Raw genomic sequence first — 21756 nt, 5'->3', positions numbered from 1 at the left:
AAGTCTGTAGTGTAGTTTCAAATCAAATCTGTCTTTCAGGAAAGACTAAATATTTTGGGAAAATGAAATAAGAAAAAACCAGTCTGCTTTAAGAGATAATAGTTCTTGAATGCATAGCCATGATCATGAGTATGCATGGAGCTCTGTGCTGTGTGAATCTGTTCTTGCTGTCCTAACACAAAGACTTCTAAAGAAACAGTAAACCAGGTACACAGAATGAATAGCTCTGATCATCCTGTATGAGGATAGTGATAGATTGACTTTGTTTTTCCACATGGCTATTTTTAACCCACTGAAATGTTTTATCCATTGTGCATATGAGCCAGCATTCTTTACTGCTTTATCCAATCAATAATGGATTCTTGCACGTTTTCCTTGCTTATGGTGCTTTGCTGTTCCCCATTTATGACCTCACTTAAATTAACTCGTGGCACAAACCCAATTTCTTACCATTCTTGCAGTCACATTTTGCTGTCCATTCAATTAGAATTACATTTCTCTTTGAAAAGGCAACATTTCCTCGTGTTCCTTTATTTATTTATTTATTTATTTATTTCATCATACATGGGCTTTCTTCCCTGAACCAGGTTTTATTCCAGTTCTGCACTCTTGCTTTCCTTGAAAGGTAAAAACTAAATTGAAAAATGAGTATCTGAGCTCTCATATGTAAAGACTTGAACACTGATATCTCTAAGAACTTCCTAAGTAAATTTCAAGGGCAGGTAATTTATTGGACACTTATCTCCTTTTGTTTTGCTACAACTATATGTTAACAAAAATCAGCTAACTGTGTGTCTTTACCCATCTCCTCTGATCACTTTCAGGATTCAAAAATCTCTTCCATGGAACGTGGCCTCCGGGATTTGGAGGAGGAGATTCAGATGCTGAAGTCCAACGGAGCCCTGAGCACGGAGGAGCGCGAGGAGGAGATGAAGCAAATGGAGGTGTACAGGAGCCATTCCAAATTCATGAAAAACAAGGTACTGGGAAACAACTGACAGCCCTGTGTTAAACTGAGCTGAGGGAACAGAGCAGAGAAATGTGCGTGCTTTAGTTCGGAATTATGGTCTGGGTTCCCAGTCCAGTGCTGGGAAACAATTGATTTAGTACCTGGCCATGATGCCACTAAAATAACTTAAAAATACATAAGAAAAGTTTGAATTGAAGTATTTTGAAAATTTGAAAATATTAATTGAAAATATGATAATGGTTTTTCAGTAAGATCAGTGGCCCAAGTTTTCCTTTTATTGTCACACTGATCTTTTTCCTATGTTTTTTCCTATGTTTTTTCCTATGTTTTTTCCTATGTTTTTTCCTATGTTTTTTCCTATGTTTTTTCCTATGTATGTTTTTTCCTTTTCCCTTTCTTTCCTCCTTGCTAATCCATTATTGGTTCAGGTTTTATTTGGTCTGATGTCTTTCCAAAGGCAGTTCATTTAAAAAAGGATATTTCTTTTTGCTGTCACTGTTGTACAACTGTTTTGCCTTTCCATTATGTAAAAGTTGAGAAGAGGGTGAACTGTCACAATAATGGCTTTCCATTACACTCTCCTTCTTCCAGCATTGGAGTCAGCACGAGAGCAGAGTCTACCACAGTTGTGGTGCTGACATTAATTCTGTTGTTTGGAATACAGGACAAATACAGCAGTGAGAGACGTTGCTCCTCAGGTGTCAAGATGGACGCTGGCTATTGAATTGTCTATAGGCAGAATTCAATCCATTCTTTGTTTCTCAGTCTTTTAGTGGGTTTTAACATTCATTAGAGAAGGTTCAGGCCCTCTTGTGCAGTAAATTTAAGTATATTGTGACCAGTCCTGCCTTTCTTAATTAGCTTATGTGCACTCCCTGCAAGCAGTGTACAAACCCTGGAACAGAGGTTGAAAATTACCCTGCTAGGTCCTGAACAATTGTAACCCACTGCATTTGTCCTACTTGAAGTTATTGGTCAAAAAAAAGAATGCTGGGTGAAATGTCTTGGAGGAAGCAGAGTTACTTGCCCTGAAATGGATATGAGTGCTAAGGATGGGTTCCTTCCTCTGGCCTCACACCAGTTCACTGAAACACCTCGAGATAACCACATGTGTTCTTGTTTTTGCTCCTTATCCCACTGGGTTGCTTCCAGGAACTGAAGGGCAACCTTGTTCAAATTAGAAATGGAGGAGGAGATTAGAGCACCACTTCCTTCCATCTTTTCTTCTTTCTTCCCTTCTTTCATTGTTAGCAACTCTTCAATTTCCCCTTGTCCTCTCCCTCTGTGTCTATAGATCTACTCAGCTGCTTGATTTCTCTTCTGTCTCCTGGTCTGCTCTCTTACTTTCCTGCAGAAAATTTGTTCCTTTTTGGTATCTGTTTGCTCATGACTCATGGCCATCTCCAGTCCTCACATCTTGTTCTGTAATTGCACAGCATTTATTTTTTCAGCGTTGTATAAGTAATTTGTGGCTGTAGCTTGACAATTAACATTATTCTCTTAAGGTGAAGTATGTCCTTTTTCCTGTTGTAATTTCCTTATGAACTGCAGTTTCAAAACCCTTGGGATAAGTGCCGCATACTTGACATATGTAAACATAACCATAATTGTATATCTTCTGTTTCATAATCAAATTCTTGTCAGCCTCTATGAAATGACATAGACATTAAACTTTTGAGAGGACCCCCTGAAGAATGGAAGAGAAAATGAGTGACCAGTGTTGATCCTTCTGTTCAGTTCTTTGTCACTTTCAGTCAGTTACACTGGAACAGGCTGACTGGGAGCTGACAAATAATAAATATTTAAAAGCATAACAATGTCGTGACAGGTAGAGCAACTGAAGGAAGAGCTAAGTGCCAAAGAGGCTCAAGGGGAGGACCTGAAAAAAAGAGTGGCTGGTCTCCAGGCCGAGGTCTCTGCAGTAAGATCTCTGTTTTGTGTGCAGTGGCCATTCACTGGGGCTTGCTAGCTCTTCTGGCTTTCTTCTCCTACCTCCTTCATGGCTTGATATAACCAGTAGAACTAACAGCCTGCTCAGCCTTGTAGCTACCTTGTTATTCACATGGGTTTGGTGTCCATAAATAACATCACTCTCCAGCTGAACAAGCTGAACATCTGTATTTGTTTTATTGCTGTTTTTTAATGGTATGAGCTATTTGAGCAATAACCTACTCTTCTTTACTGAAGCAGATTTTCAAAAGCATTCAGCACCCATTTTGGGGACAGACTTTCAAAGAGATTTCCTTTTACTAGTTAAAAAAAACTAATTTGAAAACTTGTGTTGAACCTTCTTAACATTTTTTCACAACAAAATAATGAAATCTGGATGCTGAACGCTTTTAAAACTGATTGCTGGATTTTAGCAGCATGAATTTAGGTTATTTGCTGTGAAGTTGGAGTTTCACTCAAAAGAAGTGAGTATGGTTTCTCATCAAGAAGAGAGATGTGAGCACTTGATGCTGTTTTTACTTCTCTTGCAAGTGTGGATGGTGTGTGCTGCATTCTTACTAAAGAGCTCTGGCACATTGGCAGGATGGGCTTGCAGCTCTGAAATGGGAGAAAGAATCTTGTCAAGAGACAAGAATCTCACAGGGCTGCTTGGGAGTCTTCACCTAATGAAATGCTGTAAGCATCTCTTCTGAGATGAGCTCAAAAACAATCTGTCTTTTTGAGAAAGTTTTACGCTGATTCATCTACTTACTAATTGAAAAAGTTTGTGTCATCTGAGATTTTTTAAGGAGGCTTTTTTTGTCTAGATGCTCTAGAAAAGATAACCAGTAAATAATTCAGCTCTTTGCAGCAGCTCTGTGCCTGGCATATTGTGCAACTGGTGGCTGACAGCAGAAATAGTGCAGCTGACAGCAGTACCTCTGTGGTGAATTGAAATAGGTGGCAGAATCATCCTCTGGGCATATTTGCTTTTAGTAAAATATGAAAAAAAAAACAACTTAGCAGGTTTGAATTAGTGAACAACAAACTATTGAGTAGTTCTGTAAATTCTTATATACCCTCTCAGTGCTACATTTAATAAAACGAGTTGAGAGGTTTTTTGAGAGGTATGTCCTCCTTCTTTTGCGCTGTTTCACACTGGAACACAGGAGTCCTGGGTTATCTATTTTGATACTATTTTAATACTTTTTGGTAAAGAGTTTTCTTCCTTTAATTGCCCAGTATTGAAACAATGTTGTCAATATAAAAGTGCATTTACCCAAGCTTTTTTTCCTCAGTTATTTCTACAAGTATGTGCATATATTCTAAGAAAAAACTTTTAAAAAATTATAAACTATACTATTCTTTTGTTCGTGTGCCATGTTTCCAAACATGGACAGTGATTTGGACAATTTTTTAATCTTGTGATGTCCTTTAATTTCTGTTTTGAAGCACTGGAAAATGTACTTTTGAGGCTAAGAGATTTTTTTGTAATGTCATAACCTGAATTGTTCAAGTTAAGAAAGACTTAAGTTTTTAGAAATACATCCACCTGTACTAAGTAATATGTAGCCGTAAAATATTGCTATTCTATGAGATAGGCAGCAAACCAGAAAGTTGGTTGCAAACTTGGGCTCAAAACTACTTTTAGACTTCTCTGTCATCTTTTATTAAATTTTTTTTCAGACTTAAGAAAAATTGTCCTGAGTGATTATTGCACTTAAATTAAAATTTTGTATAACTGGGGGTTTTTTGGTGCATTTTTCAAAATTTTTATATTTACTGGGGTTTTTTTCTTAATGAAAATCTAACATACATTTGTTAAAATAAATTCGCATTTTTGTACTGATATAATTCACTACAATAAATTTAGGAAATTGTTCTCAACAAAATGCAGTTCCACAAGCAGTTTTCATGTTGTTTTGATGAATATTTGCATCTGCTTTTAGAAGCTTCCACAAACTAAAGTGTGTTTCATAGAATAAAATGCTGATTTTGTAAATAGTGGGAAAGGTAAAGGTGTGTTCCCATTCTCTGTAAGCATGAGGCTGGATTGGTAGGTGAGGAGCTGGAGGGCAGCTTACTGATTTGACATTTCAAAGCAAATGTTGTGCTGCTGAGAGCCCTGCAGGTGCCTCATCTGCTCTGATGTTACAGGCCAGGGGTCCTTTGTCATTACAGTTCTGCTTCATCTTCATTAAAACCTTGTCCCATTACCTGTCTGGGTTTGGTCAGTCCTTTGGAAGATGAATAACAGCAAACTGCCACTATTAAAAAGAACCTCCCTTGAAAAATTGATGACATTGCTCCCCTCTCTTTTTCCTTGTATCCTTTGCTCATGACACAAATTTTTTGCCAGCCTTTCACTCACGGTGACTGAAGGCTTCATAGTTCTGTGGGCTAATTTCAGAGTTGGTTGATAGTTGTGTGTATTTATAGTAATTTTTGTAAGGAAGGCGTGAATGATTTGTCCCTTTGCCCGTCCTTTGTGTGTGTTGCAGATTGGGCAGGTGAAGCAGGAGCTGTCGCGCAAGGACACGGAGCTGCTGGCCCTGCAGACCAAGCTGGAGACCCTCACCAACCAGTTCTCTGACAGCAAGCAGCACATCGAGGTTCTCAAGGAGTCCCTGACAGCCAAAGAGCAGAGAGCTGCCATCCTGCAGACAGAGGTGAAGTGGGCAGTTCTGTACTTGCTGTGTGTGCACAGAGAGAAAATCCGTGATCTCTTCAGTTCTTAGGTTGTGCAATCCCACAGCTGCCATCCAGTGCTGCTTGTTCTGGGCACTCTGTATCTTTGATCATATGTTGGATTCTCCAGGCCAGGGGATTGATTTAAAGACAAATATGTGTGAATAAGTGCTTGGCTGAATTAGAAATGGCACTGTCAGAGCTGGGAGGATTTATTTGCAATGAGGAGAGAAGGGAAAGGAAGATGATTCCAATAGCAATCACTCTGCAGAGGCTTCACCACTACTGTCAGAATGTCCAGGAACTCTTGCTTTGCTTACACCTAAATATGGACTTTCATGGTTTATGATGTATATTCCAAGGTAAAGAAAGAATATTTTCTAAACTGTTTTGATGACAAATGCTTAATAAATTCCCATATTACATAAGACCCAGATGTATAGCTGAACATCACACAGATAATGAATGCAGCATAAATGTGTTGCTTCTGGACGTTCTTGAAGAGCAAGCAGGGAATGTTGTGTGCAGACAGCACTTCAGTCCCTGGCTTGGAAAATTGTAGTGTTAGTGGAAGTCCAAAAGATGGCAGTGATGCATCAAAAACTTTGTGTTGTTGCAGCTGAGAGTCAAAGCTAAAAGAGCTGAGAAAAAGCATGCAGGAAAATTGTGGGTGACACTGCTGGAACAATCCATATTATCAGAGCATAAGAGAATTAGTCTGAACTTTTTACCCTTATTTAGCCTTCCTTTAGCCAAAATTGGTGAATCTGTGGGTGCTCATGGCCTTGTTGACATGCAGTAATGAAGTTGCATAGTAAATATTTTTGGATGTTCCAGGATGGCTTCTGATTATTCTCAGATTTATGTAGAGGTTGAGATTGCATTAGTGAGTATGACTGGGAAAGTGTTACAATTTGCATTCATAAATCTCTTGTTAAATTTGTTCATTCCTTTTTGCTAGTTCATGAATGTACCCTAGATTAGTACATGTCTATTGAAAAAAAAATTTAAATTTCAAAATATCATTAAAGCAGGTGTTAGGTGAATAAACATTTTCAAAGGTAAAATGAAGGCTTTGATCCATTGCAGTGATTGAAAAGAATATAGATATGTTAAATGTGCAGTACTGTGACAAACCTACAAAACTAGAAACACATTTCTCACTTCTAAGTAATAATTGGTAGTACTTTTATACCCATGGAGGTGAAGTTCTTGAACAAATTTACTTTATTAACAAGCTAAAAGACTTCCATAGAGGATCATATTTTCAGCTGTTATCATAGATAAACATATTTATTAAATTAAAATGTCTAGAATTGAAATATGGTATTTAAAATGAAGACTTGGTTACATACCATTTATAGATACTCTTGACAGTTATTCAGAACATCTTGATTTTATTTTACCAAAAGACCAAAGTAGTTTAATACAGAAAATTATTCTGCTAAGTTGCAATATTACTAAATAATCAGTGAGTCTATTTGCTCTTCATTGGCTGCTTCCAAATGAAATTCTCACGTAGCACCACAAAACCAAACTGGATTCTTCCTTTCAAGAAGGTAGTTATACTTTTTGGAAAGTAATCTCATATTTTTCAGCCTTGTTGGAGTTCTTGTTGGAAAGCTCAACAATTAAATTAAATTCACAGGTGATCCTCTTAAGTATAGGATTGAAACATGCTGAGAACAGTGTTGAGATGTTTGTTTTTGCATCCTGTGATGATTTGGGTTTTTAAGTGAAAGGATAGCTTTCCATACCAGGGTTTTCTTTGGGAATGAGGTAGGAATGTGAGATCCTGCTTGGCCTCACTTCTTGACAGCACTGGTCAATGTTAAAACCCAATTAGCTTCTCTCAAGACGCCTAGAAGAGAGCTGCAGTTTCTGACATACATTGTCAGACATCTTCATAGGGGATCAGTTTTTTTAAGTCAAGTTTAAATAAACATTAAAAAAAAAAATTTACCTCTGCAAGCCTCTACCTCTTATTTAATCTTCGGTTAAAGAACCTGCTCACAGGTGGGGAAAAGGGTTGATATAACATCTCAAAAATGGATGTGCCACCTGCCACACTAGAGCTACAAGCAGCAGTGAGCTGTGTGTGGGGTGTTTATCTTGAGGGCTATTGGGTGGAGAGGATATTGTGGTTAACTTTTCAATTTGTGTAGAAACCTTTAAAAATAGCTCTAAAATTGTAGAGTCACTTTGTAAACAAAACAAAAAAAAGTCAGTATTTACGTTGGAATTAAGGCTTTATCCATATAAAGTTTTCACCCAGTGAGCCCTTCAGCTTAGATCAGTGCCAGAATTTCTGTGGCTTCAGTGGGAAGTTGCATTAACCAGTGAGAATGCTCTCCTGTATTTTTGTATACTGCCCAAGCTGGCATGGGTCTGTAATTGGTCTGTTCCTATGGTAAATTCAGATTAATAGTAGAAAATTGAATCCAATCATGTGGAAGTTTATTTGCTTTGAATATCTCATTAGAACATAAAATTTTCTGAGGATTTTTCTCTATTGGGGCTTATGCTGGCATTTTGAAACTGCAGTAGATTCTGCCAAATCAGAGGCGGAGAAGTGGATTATATTTAGTGAGGAATGTCCAAATGGCAGCGGGGTGTTTCTCACAACACTTATCAACAGCAGCCACCTGGACACCCAGTGCTGGCACCTGCAAACACTGAGGTGAGCTCGCAGAACTGACTTCACTGTGTGCAGGTGTTTGATGTCCTGTGCTAGAGCTTGTGCACGAGCATTTGAACTCTTCTAACTAACTTCTGACACAAGCAGGCCTTGGGAGCTGCACATCTGCCCTGCACTGAGTTTGTAACCCTGGCAGGGGCTCAACACCCTCTGCACAAAGCCAGGTGTGAGCACCTCTGCTCCATGGCATCCTTGTGCAATCTAAGTGGTCTAAAAACTGGGAGGTAAATGTTCATGAAGAATTCGCTCTCATCTACAGACCATCCTGGATATGCTGTAATTGGTATAAGGAGGTGAAGAGTCAACTCTAATCTAGCTAAAAAGAAAAATCAGTTTCAAAAATAGACAATTAAATTAAGTCTTGTGGTAACACTGCATTCAAATTAGTCAGTAAACATAGCTTTAAAGTGTTAATAGCAGACTATGCTATCAGTAAAAAGGCTTAACTCCTTTGGATTTATATGTTTGGATTTATATATGTTTGCCAGTTAGTAATGGAATGTCACAAAACTGATCCTTTTAAAAACGTACTCATACTTGGAAACTTCACCTAACAATACCTGCAGTAGGTAAAAAGCAACTCTCACATACTGATTTTAATTTCATGTCTCTGTGCATTTCTCAATTATTTTTAAATCCTGAATGCTGACATAGAATTACTTCAACATCTGCTTTAAAAAGTGGCTGGCTCCTGTTAGAAACCTTTGTTGCTCTTGAATACACATTTCAGGATTGGTGTTCCACCTGTTCCTTCTGCTGCCTCTACTGTAGTCACACCTACAGAGAATTAAACTTTAGATTTTTGCTGTTACAGAGCAACTGGGGCTTGGGTATAGCATAGGGGAGGTTGTACCTTCTGATACGACTGGGTAAAGTATGGTTTGGTTCACTGATCCAAATTATGGTTCAGCCAGGTTTGAACAGGTATCAGGTGGGTGTGAAGAATTACTCAGGAAAAGTGAGTGTGCTGTTTTTTCTAGGCATCCCTGACATCTTCTTAAACCCAAGTGGGAATCACCAGGGTTGGAATAACCTGCTTGCCACTGTACAGTGGAGATGGTGATAAAATTCAGAAAAAACCTCACTCCTATTAATGCAAGCTCCTGAAACTCAGGAGCACAGTGAGGTCTGAAACTCACTGTGGACTTCTGAAAATATAGATGATTTCCCTGTAGTTTGGAAATATTCTGAAAGCTAAGGCTGTCATTACAGAATTCAGGATTTTGAAAAAGGCTTAAGATAAGATTTATATTAAATATAATTTCATTTGTTGTGCTCATTCTGGTAGTACTTGGAGCTACTAATGGATGAATTGTCCTTTGAAATTTGGATTTCTACATGTTTAATACATGGCTAGACACATTAAGAATAGAGACATAAAATGTTGTTTACAGCTACTGGACAACTCTTTGAAGACAAATCAGTGGTTCCCAGCACAGTTTTTCATATATCACCCTTAGAGTGAAGAAATTTAAGCCTTGTGTGTGGTATCCACCTGAAGAGAGGTGCCCTGTACCTGGGAGGGCTAAAGGTGTGCTTGTTTTGCTGCAAGCCCCTTGTGACAGGAAGGCCAGGCCTGATCTGCACTGCAGGGTTTTCCCTGCCATGCAGAATTAAAGACATGGCAGTCATTACTGGGAAAGCAGTCAGGTTAACACAGGGTTAAGACAAAACCATCCAAGACACAGAATTCAGGAGAAGGGGTGTCAGCACCTCAGTAGTGTTTGCCTGATTGTTTCCGTGTGTTGAGAAAATCCTGAGCTGACTCTGCTGGAGCTGGCATCATCTGTCTCCCACAGACCTCAATTCTTGTCACTGTGGGAGGATGCCATGCATAAACTGAGCTGACATGGATAAACAAGTGCAGTGTTCTGCCAGGAATAGTGCTAAGGTGATGATTGTGTGTCCTGCCAGCCTTTGAAAATACTTTTGAAAGTGTTTTTTATGGTTTCCTAGGCAAAGACCTCACACAAATAAAACCAGGAATGCAGTTTACCCCAAACCATAAGCTAATATAGAGTTCAAAGAGAATAATCAATCAGAAAACGGAAAGCATTCTGTGGATAAATTTCTATTTGCAGATGTTCTCTGTTCACTTACTGCTTTGCTGTAGGCATCTGGACTGTCTCAAATATTTTGCAGCACAACTATTGAAAGTATTATCTATTTTCTTGTGAGGGAGATTTCCAGTTTCCCTTGAAGAATTAATGAAAGCGACTCTTAGCTTTGATATCAAAGTTTCCCAGGGAAGAACATACCTAATCAATCTATGGAACTGTATGCTTTAAAAAAGAAGACAAAGCGTGATCCACCTGCTAAACCTTTCATTGCTAATACTATCCATCCTATAAATCATATTTGGGTAAGACCTAGTACTCTAATATCCCTGCAGATCCCACTGTATACCCCATTTGCTGGGTGAGAAGTCAGGAATGTGATTGTAATAATGTATGTGTAAGTGAGAGGGCTCCAGACACAGGTGGCAGTGGGGTTGCAGTGCTGATGGGGAGAGCAGGGCAGCTCTTTCCCTGCAAAAGAAGGAAAGTGCTTTCTGTCTGTATGAAAAAAGGCACCAAAGGGTTTTGTGGGTGGAACACTGGAAATGCAGAGCCCCAGAGACAACTTTTCCATTAGCAATGCAAAGTAAAATGGAATTAGAATAATAGGTTAAAACTGAATGTTGCACAAAATACCATAAACAGAGTAAATTCCTAAATTCTTACCCTAGCTGGGGTTGTGCAGTGGCTGTCATCCTTTCACTTCATGTCTCTGCTAGTCTGTGCTGTGCAGAAGGACCAAGAAATTCATTGATCAGCCTGTTTACTCTGTGTGACTGATGTCCTGTAATGGATTCAGCTAACAGGAACCAAATCTGATACTGTCAAATGAGATTAGCAGCCAAGCTGGCAGATTTGAGCTCTGGCTGAATGCTGAGTGGATAGGGGTCAGTGGGTTTCTTTTGGATCGTGAGCAGGTTGGCGGTGTTGGATTTCTTATTCCACAATAGCCTTTGAGATTAGTCTGTGCTCTGTGGTGACCTTACTCTTCTCAGTGAATTTATATTCAGGTACCTCTGATTCCTTCTCCCATTTCCTTTGCCTTGGGAGCTCTGTTTCACATATGGAAGAGAAACGCAGGAGGAAAAGCAAAAGATGCTCAACATGCAGTTTTGAAGTTTGAGGTCACCACAGAGTTTCCAGAGTGTGTTTCTAAATTCACTCGGACCCTGGGAGCTCTATGTGTGTTTGTGTGTCCAAATTGCACCCACAATATCCTGTATTGTGTCATTTATTCAATTTTACCTTTAATATAAAATCGTATGCTGTGGAAAACATGTTATATTTAAACAATCACTTTGCTTTTTAAGCCAAAATATTCTTAGCCATCCTAAGGTAACCTCTTTCCAGTTGTGATCTGCAATGGCTGCAAAGAGCTTTGCTTTTATTACCTTCAGGTTCAGCTACTATTGTGATTAAAATTTAGACTATAAAGCGACTGTCTGGTACAATGAATCAATGTTTATTCTCTGATTATTATTAATGTTTCAAATAAAGGGGTCAGTTTCCCTGCACATGAGAGAACTTCTCCACAACACATTGTGTTGGCTTCTACTTTGAGGAAAAAAAATTTAGTGTGTAATACAAGCCTGAGTTTTATGAGAAGTATGATTTGAGGTTTTCCAAGAAGGAGCATTATTCACATATTGTTGGGAATAACATGGTTGATTATTTTTAGTATTTAGTCTTCTGTCACTTATGATAACTGTTTTATCCCAATCTCATGTATGCTGAATTCATAAAGAAATTCAGGATTCTTAAAGAAAGGAGTGTTCAATTTCTGAATCTATTTAATATTTCCCCTGTGGAAGTGCAGTTGCACTTCCCTGAAGTTTCTCTCCTTGTGCTAAACGAAGTTTGTTCTGCATTTGTGCACCCAGGTGGACGCGCTGCGGTTGCGTCTGGAGGAGAAGGAGACCATGCTGAACAAGAAGACCAAGCAGATCCAGGAGATGGCAGAGGAGAAGGGCACTCAGGCAGGAGAGATCCATGACCTCAAGGACATGCTGGAGGTGAAGGAACGCAAAGTCAATGTTCTTCAGAAGAAGGTAAGGTTGGAGAGCTCCAAGTCACATAAACACCTCTGGTGCATCCCAGTTTCCAAGGCTGTCAGAAAGTCTGAGCTAGAATGTACATTCTGGAGATTCATGTTCCAGTCCATTGATGTAATGGGAATATTATGAAGGATGAATTTGTTTCCATTTTTGACAAAAAATTGGATTTCACAAAAGAGGTTGTTGCCTTGCTGTGATTGCATGTGCTGCTTCTGCTTCCATTTTAATATTACCAGTGGCTGAGGCATTTTTATAAGGGCATATAATCTGAAAAATCAATCCTTTCCCACCCAGCACCTCACCAAAACCACGCTGATTTGAAGCACAGGCTGATCATGACTTCAGCATGTGACTGAATGAATGAGAGTTTGGAGCAGTAGAAGCAATTAGGATGATTTCTCTGTAACTGATCTTGTGAAGAATTTTGTGTAACTTTCGTTAGAAATGCTGTGTTCTCATACTTAATATTTCTTGGGAAGTGCTAGAATAGGATAATCGGACTATCCTTCATATCTTTTTAGATAAGAAAATGTAGACCTTATCAGTGAACTGGGTGAGGTCTGGGTCAAAAAAAACCATGTAGACTGTGTCAGACAAATTAGAGAGGCATCCCAAAGGCATTGAGCCCTAGGGCAAGGGATGTCAGTATGGATGATTGGTGGCAAATTGCACACACAGTATATCCCAGTTTTCCTCTACACAGGGTAAAAAGAGAGAAATGTGTGTACTGCAATAAATTTTAATTTGAAGAACATTTTTTTTGTCTTTATCTTTCGAGAAGCTGTTCTTGGAGCTGTTATTCAGTGTATTAGCCTGAGGAAGTGGGGGGGTTTTGTTCTCTTTTTTTTCCTAGACCTTTAAACAATTCTGCAGAATTCTTGTGATATTAATAGTTCAGAATATTGATTAATTTTTGATGCCTGGCCAATGCCTTTTCTTCTTGTCTGTAACCATAAATCATGAGGGTTTAGGTCATGTTCAGTTCTGTTGCAGCAAATGCAGGAATGGAAGTTCAGGCATGGACTTCAGCCATAAATAAGTAATTAATAATTTAGAGCAGAGCCCTAATTCCCAGTCTTCACAGTCTCATTTTTTTTGGCTGTTCACATTTTTAGAAACACAGATTTCTGATTTTTTGTGCTCTGTTTCTTTTTGTTTTACAAAACTGGTCGTACACCCTCCAGACACAAATTGAGATCCCAACTGAATGTTTAACCAAGGGGTGGGGAGCCTGACATTTGTGTAAATGTTAAATGTCACTGAGGTTGTTTTATTTCCACTCACTCTTACACTGCTTTTTCACACAGTTTCTTGCTCTACTTGACACTTGAGAATGATCTTTCATTAGATCATTTATAGGCATCTCTAAAGGTTCTTTTTTTTTTAATACTTGTTTTATTGAGACCACTGTAATTCATATTGAGACAGTTCCATTTTGTGTCTTCATGCATCTGACCTGTTTTTTCAGGACTGTTCCCTGCTGCTTTCCAGTGGAAGTACCTGGTCTTTTCAGGTTGGAAAGAAAGGACCTAGGCTTTTAAGAGTGAAAGTTTTGAGGTCCTGTTCTCTTGGATAGCTCCTCTGAGCGTAACACTGCAATTTGTGGTGTTCTGTAAACCTGTCTATGAACTTGTTAAACAAGAACAAAACAAAACCCACTGAAACAAAGCACTATAAAATGCTCTGGTCTGAAATGGACTTACTTTAAAGATTATCCATGTCCAGTTCCCCCTGCCATGGGCAGGGATTCCTTCCACTAAACCAGTGCTCCAAGCCCCTATCCAACCAGGCATTGAATGCTTCCAGGGATGGAGCATCCTCAGCTTCTCTGTATAAAATACAAAAACCTGTCTGTAGAAAAATGTCTATTTCCTGCTGCTAACTAGAATCACTTGCAGAGATTTGAATTTTCTTTAGCCTTGAAGTTGCTGGAGGGATTTTCTTTAACATCAACAGTTAAATTGTGAGAGTTGTAAATTCAAAGTGTAACTAGCTAACCTAGAATATTCTTGTGGAGGATCCAAGTGACAATTCTTTTATCTGAGGTTTGTGGTGCCATATGGAATTCCTTTTTGGTTTTTGTATAGCCTGGGGTAAAAAACTGGAAGTTCAGGCCTTTAAAGTTCAAGGATTGATGTCTTTAACTCAGATTTTTAATTACTTGTCCAGGCCTGGAATTGAAGACTAGGTGTGGGATTTTCTATAGAAAGGGATTTGCATTTTCTTGTTCTCTTTAACATTTTTTCAGAAAAGCAGAGCTTGAGAAAATATCTAAGGAAGGACTTGTCTGATTTTTTAATATGTATTATTGTGGAAGGTATGAGAACTTGCATAAAATCTGTTTCAGGTGCTAGGGAAAAATTATGAAGCCTCATTTTTATCTGGTGTACATGGCTGTTCTTTTTTGACTGCACAGATAGCTATCTCTGCCCTCTGCCTGGAAACTCAGAAGCCTGTAGCTCTTTTCATATAAATATTTTTCTCTTAATTCTTGTAAACTGTGATTTGGTTTTTTTTAGTTTTGCATTTCTAGAGTACATCTTATTCAAGTGCATATCCTGTTTTCTGCTTTATCCAAGTGCTGCTATCTTTCAGTTCTTCCAGGACATGCAGAATTTTATTGCAATTAAAAAAAAAAAAAGTCAATTTTTAAACTTTTATCTCCATGCACAATTGTGTTTTTATTCCTCCCTCTGTTACAAACTGGTATGTTCACACAGATCAGGTTTTAGTCTTAGGTTCTAGTTGAAGGTCTGAAGGTCTGGTTTAAAGTATCTTCATAGGTCATAGGTATTATAGATAGCAATTTTTCTGGGTTTTTCTCTTTCTGGCTTACTTATTTGATAGTAAATGTTTGTTTTAAGTTTATTGACATGGTTTAAGTGCTACTCAGGTATTTCAGCTGAATAGAGTGGAAGATCAGTGAAAGGCATGTGGTACAAAAAGTGCTTTTCTTGTATAGTGTTAATTACTATTTTTGTATGGAAATAATATTTATTTGGAAGCAGCAGTTATGAGAAGGAACAGGGTAAAGATATGGCAAGTTGAAGGAATTTAACAAATCAAGAATTGGATTAGTAGATGCTATTCAATCAGTTTTCACCAAGTACTCTTCCTTCAGCATTTACTCAGACATTTTTGAAGTTAGATATTTTTGAAGTTGTATTCTAATCACCTCAGTTTTGCACACGAATATTTTTTAATGCTAGGTACAAAAAGTAATAAAGATCTGAAAATAACAATTTATTAAAAATTAGTTACTTGGATAACTTGGCCATTTAAGAAGAGTTGCTTACTTCTTTTGGAATTTAGAGATTGCCTGTACTAGAATGTAGCCATAGTTGAATGGGTATTTGGACCTGATGATTTTTTTATTTTCTGTGAGCGTTTTAGATGTGCAATCTCCTTTTTCTGATTACACTGGCAAGGAATTGTTTGGCATGGTGCCCATTTCTGCTATCCTAAATTGCTTCTGTTGAAACAAAAAATTATTTAAAACGCACCCTTTTTGGGGGGGTTTGTATTTGGATTCACTGACACAGACCACCTCTTGCTTTGCTTTATGAACCATTATTTTTGTTGTATTGAATGAAGCTGGTGAGCTGCAAAGTCTTCTTTTTAGTCATCCAAAAATCAAGGTGAAGAAAGTAATGGAAGTTTACTGGCTGATCAGAGATCAGTTAAATGACACAGAAGAAGATTATGAACAGCAAGGATCTGAAAAATTAACATGACAATTGGCATCATCACTGGTACCCAGTAGGCACCAAAATACATTTTCTGGGTTGCTGAGGAAACCAGATGCTTCACATTTTAAATACTGGAGTTTTTCCAGTTCTAACCTCATGCAGTGATGCTGCTTGATAGTACCTTTATTTTAGACAAAAGAAGTAGGGCATATGCTAGAAATTTGGAAACTTCGGCTTTATGTGTGAAAATGTAATGCAAAAACTAAGTTTTATAGAGCTTAGCGTTTATTTTTTTTCTCATTGCATTTAAAATGGATCTTGCATAAAATCTCATTTTAAGTTGTTAGAACTCAGGGCCAGGGGAGAGCATCTTTGAAAATAAAATAGGGACCATGCTGAGCAAATTTGAATTCTGAACCTGAAAAACATTAAATGGTGCTTCATTACTCTTTTTGCTATATCTATATATCTGTGCTGGTAAACAAGGATGAAAAGAAATGAGAAAAAAAATCAATATTTTGCAATCAAAGTATTTTAGGGAAATGGCATTTGGGACAAAGGTATGTAATAATACACTGAAAGAAAAAAAATCCAATGGGGAATCAATCACCTCTTGCTTTGGGGGTAGGCTGTGTTTTGTCTTGGGGAGGGAGGTTAACACTCCCTTCTTTGTGCAATGCAGCTGCAGGCAAATAAAATGCAAGTTTTAGTGTCTGAACATAGCAGTGTTTTTGGCAGCTTCCCATGCTCGGTGTGATAATTGACCTGTGAGAAAGGAAGAACACAGATGTATTTTTTTTTTTGGTGGCTGTGCTGACTTGTTTAGCTAGAATTTGGGAAGGTTTCAAATGTTCCTGCACTTTTGAATAAGAAGCATTGCCTTTCTCCACAGAAGATTAATATCCTCTGCTTCCCAGAAATCTTGGAAATCAGAATAAATATCTTGTGCTTAATGGTTAGAAATACTGTGTGGCAGGAGAGGAGGACAGCAAACAAAATGTGTAACCCAGTTGTTTAAAATCAGTGGAGCTCATAGTTGGTTTAGTATTCCTAACTTTGAAGTGCAGTGTTTGTATTTTAAAGTTTATTTTCCTTCTATTCCCTCATCTCTGAAGTAGGTTTACCTTCTCAGATACCTCCTCTCCCACAGCCTTGAGGAGACGAGAGAGCTCAGAGAAGGAACTGCATTTTCAAAGATCTAATTCAGTTTATGGCAGTTTCACCCAAGGTGTGACCTTCAGCTTGCCAACCAAGCTAATGAATATCTGGTTTTCTAAGAATTCATGAAATCCAGGCTGGACTTTGAGACATGGCTTTGAGCTCTCTCAGCAATGGCATTTAGTGTTTAAAAGTGCCACAGTGTCCACACTGTAGGCAATGGCTTGGTGATACCTGCAGTGTGCCTGAGTCTCTGTCTGTGTGAGCTGTACAGAGAATAACTCAGCAAAAAGGCAAAGGCTGGCCCAGCAGAGATGGGCTCATGTTCATTTACAAAGTGGGTGTGCATGATTTTTTGGATGGTTTTTTGCCTCTGTAACACTCCTGTGGGCAAGCTTATCTGTTGCTTTTGAGTTAGAAATTATACAAATTGACTTGAAGGCTGGTTTGTAGAAGTGTATTGAATACAAAAAATTCTTTCTTTTATAGACAGATTTGACACATTCTACTTGATTGGTTAACTAACAAAACCATCTTCCTTACAATCAGTCTTTAAGAAGAACAGAAAAACAGTAAGAAAACAGATTGTTTGTACTAACTAGTTATTGTTTCTACAACTCCTTAAAAAGTCTTACCAGTCTGCTGTGAGAAAACAAAACCTGTTTTTTACTCTCTGTGACCAGGCTGTTGTATCCACACTTGCCCTCTGTTTTAATGTGCTTGAATCATGGGCATTTATGGAGGAGCAGCACACAGGCTCAGCTCATCGCTCTGAGGGAGGGCAGGGTGGATGTGCTGCACTTTCTGCCCAGCTGGAGTTGATGAAATAGTTCCTGTTTGTTCATAACTCTGGGCCTTTCCCAGCCCAGGTACAGGAGTGTTTCTCTAAGTCTCTGTCAGAGCTTGACTTCTGCTCTTTTTACTCCAGGTCTCAGGTCATGCCACTGAGCTGGTTCTAAACCCAGTTCAGAGATTTCAAATGCCACAAAAAAGACCAAACGTCCCCACAGGGTTTGTGTCAGCTTCTTTATTAAATCTGACAGATGTGACCTCTAAGATGTGCCCGGGGGGGCCATGGGGAACTTGTGTCTCTGTGTCCCTGAAGGGATATCAGACTTCTTATGCTGCTGCTTTTTGTTTCATTCAGGCCTTCCTGTCACAGGCTTGCTGATCACCACTGGACAAGACAAAATTGAAATTTGTGCCTTTTAGAAATTTCTAGAAGATATTCTGGCTTATTGGTTACCCTTTGTGTCCAAGATGCTACAGTAGCTTCTCTTTTCACCAGTATACTTTTAGAATTGCTTTACCATGGGGGGTGGGATTTTTATTGACATTCATAATGTCAATAGTATTATCTTCATTTAGAAGAATAATAAGAAAAATTAGGCAGGCTTTTAATCCCTCATCTCTCTCAAAATACAACTTGTGGTAGCAATGAAAGTACCAAAGCAGACTGAAAAGGCTTCATTAAGTAAGTTCAAATTCAGCACAATTTTCCTGTGAGGTTGTTTTTCATTCCTGACATCCAGGTAGATTAGTTGCTTAATTTCCAAATGGGAAATTAGGACACAACACAGAATTTATTTTCGTTTTACAGTGAGCCATGACCACATTCAGAGTACAATTCCTGCCCCTCCATTTTGACTTTCCAGTTTTCTGACATTCCATCAAGACCTTTCAGAGTAATTGCAGCCCAGCTCAGGTGACATGGTGTGTTGTGGGTTTTGGTTTTTTTTCTTCCATGAATATGCAACTAACAAGATTATATTAGGGCAGGAGAATAGCACAGTTTCTTCATATCACTTTTAAGCTCTTTGCTAGTTCAGTGGCTTATTGCCCTGCAGAGTTTGTTACAGCAGCTTCAGGAACATCCCAAAGATTTGGTGTCTTTGATTCCTTTGAGCCATTTAATAACATACATTTTTCTGATTGGAATATGGATCCTAAAAGGTCTACAAGCTTATCTTGAGACAGCATTTTCCAGATAGTCCATAGTTTGCAGGTGCTGGTAGAGGTAACAGTGTACTCTCCAGGGACTTACCCAAGGAATATACTGTTTATGCTATTACAGTAAATTTTAGTGCTACTGCAGCATCTATGGCAGAAAAACCTAATGGATTCAAAATAAGATTTTGTGCCTGCCTATGTTATAATTTAGAATTTTTAAAGGGAAAATGTGCTTCTTTATTTCTATATTACTTTTTTTTTTTGTTGAGCATTTTGTGGTGCCACAGTAAAAATAAAAACATCTGTATTATATATATATTATATATATATGGAGCACTAACTAATATGGTACTTTGATATTTAGTCATCTATCCTTGTGTTCTGAAGTAATTCTGTAAGAGCAGTGATAGCTAAATACTGAAAAATACACACACACACAAACATACACTGATATTTAGTATTTACAGTATGATTTCCTAATCCCTTGCTATTCATCACTCCATGTCCTTTCCAGGAGAATGAAGCAGGACAATCACAGCTGACTGGCCACGTTGTACACTGGGATTAGAAGCATCCCTCCTTTCCAGAGGTCTTCCCTCAGTTTTACCCTACAGTGTATCTTTGATCATAATAAATCAGTGATTTGGGCAATGTAATTCAGTGGCTGAATCGTAATTTAATTTAAAGTCTTTGTTCAAGTTGTACAGCCTTCCGCTTGAGTGAGCCTAAATGATAATGTAAATGGAGTTTAGTTTGCTGTGAGGATTTCCTTTATAATCAGCATTAAATCCCATGTTCCCAACCTATCCATTGCTCTGCCTCAATGGTTGATCTTTTCTGCTCCCTGATTTCCATTCTTGGCTCTCTCAGTGCTCTGAGGAGTTCAGCCTTTCCTCTCTTTGTGTCTTTTCTTGACCTTTTTTTCTGCTGTGAGTTGATATGTAGCACTGTACTGTGTGTCTCTAACCAGGAGATATCAGTGTTGCAGTGTCCTTACTCTGTGTAGAACCAAAATCTCAAACAAGTCAGGAAAACATCATCAGTATTGCTGAGTAACAGAGATCAAGTTGCCACACGGTGAGGACTGTTTTTTTCACAGTAATTTTCAATGAAATATGGCACATGGTTTATCCAAGTAAAGAAGTTTAATTGTTAGCGTAGAAATGTTTTCACTTTACACTTCTAAAATGTTACTTTAAGTGCAAACCTTGTGAACCTTGAGATGTTCTAAAAGTAATGTCACAACTTGTTAGTTTTATTCTGCTCCTTACAAAATCAGCTCTATTTCAAAATCTTCTTACAATATCAGCTCTAACTTAACGATTACTAGGTTGAATTTTTCCCCTTGTTTATCAGCCTTGCACAATAAAGTACTTCTGATTTTTCTTTTTTTGAACATTTGGGATCCATCAATATGAAATTATTCCGATTTGTACTATTTATGTTTTCTCTGTAATGAGCTTTCCCAAGTCAAATCTGTGCACATTTTTGTCAAAGCCTATTCAGAGACTTGGAACAGGAGTGAGTAAATGTCCCCAGAATAGTTGGGTTTTTAATCCTTTTGTGTTTGGTAGGTCATAGGAGTAAAACTTTGGAAAACACAGCCTTAGAGATTGCTTCATAATGTCAGGACACAGCTGAAAGGAGAATTAGCATGATCTTATTCTGTGTGATCAGGCCAGGATTTCAGCAAAATGGATGTTATTCATAATTAGATTTTAAAAATAAAAAAAAATTAGATTGGGAAATTAATTACCAGATGATTTCAGTTATGATTCTCAGTATAATGACATTTTAATAAATATGAAATAAATGAGGAATATCTAAATTTCATTGAAGAGGAGCAGCAGAGTTTAAACTATTTTGTTTTGGTACATGTGATAGAAGTGTTTTGTTTTGAATTACTTGTGGAATGAAAGTATCAGGCTCAAGTTGGAACCAACAAATTGCCTTGATGAACAGCTGAGGTTGAAATCTTGGTGGTGGATAATGGCTGCAGTCTCTTACCTGATGAATACCAAAAGGGGTCACTCAGAGGAGCTCTAAGATAAACAAATGATAGAGAATTTTTAGTGGGTTATGTATATAACCATATGTAAACAATCAACTGTCCAAAATATTGCCAAATCCAATCTCTTATGACCAGGTTTTATACTTCTGTTATTTGATGGCATTTTACATGGAGTATTGTCCATTCATGGTGATATCTGTATGAGACACAGGCGGTGTCAGGGGGCTGGAAGGAGTTGCTTTGCTTTCCCTCTCAGCTCAAACCCTGCCTTGGACTGACCAGAGCCCATGGTGGGGTTTTGATTCAGACATTCTGCTTTTAACTGGGTCAGGCTATTGGTATTATTGAACCTCCTCAGGATGATGCAATTCCACAACTAAATTTAACTGGTTTACAGCTGTCTGAGGATGTGAGTCATTGCTAATGCATAATATTTTCTAGGCAGTGCTTTGGAACTGAGACAGTACTTAAGAACAACATATACGTTGGCTCCCCTGACAATGTGAATTTCAGTACATTTACCAGCTCAAAAATCAGTTTTAACTCTTGGGG

General features: G+C 38.2%; 1 protein-coding gene across 17 annotated transcripts in view; it reads left to right on the top strand.

Moving 5' to 3' along the window:
- The window catches only part of ERC1 (ELKS/RAB6-interacting/CAST family member 1), a 269997-nt gene that overhangs the window by 71965 nt on the left and 176276 nt on the right, over nucleotides 1-21756 (top strand). For 10 of the 17 annotated variants that reach the window (XM_074538921.1, XM_074538925.1, XM_074538924.1 and 7 more), the window contains exons 5-8: nucleotides 825-980; nucleotides 2799-2882; nucleotides 5401-5568; nucleotides 12223-12390. In XM_074538921.1, coding sequence (XP_074395022.1) covers nucleotides 825-980; nucleotides 2799-2882; nucleotides 5401-5568; nucleotides 12223-12390 — 576 coding nt within the window. The remainder of the gene's footprint in view (nucleotides 1-824; nucleotides 981-2798; nucleotides 2883-5400; nucleotides 5569-12222; nucleotides 12391-21756) is intronic. The other 7 variants (XM_074538929.1, XM_074538927.1, XM_074538926.1 and 4 more) reach the window with 1 other exon arrangement.

The sequence above is a fragment of the Zonotrichia albicollis genome, chromosome 4, assembly GCF_047830755.1.
Source record: "Zonotrichia albicollis isolate bZonAlb1 chromosome 4, bZonAlb1.hap1, whole genome shotgun sequence".
Classification (NCBI taxonomy): domain Eukaryota; kingdom Metazoa; phylum Chordata; class Aves; order Passeriformes; family Passerellidae; genus Zonotrichia; species Zonotrichia albicollis.
This window is presented reverse-complemented; position numbering and strand designations above follow the sequence as displayed.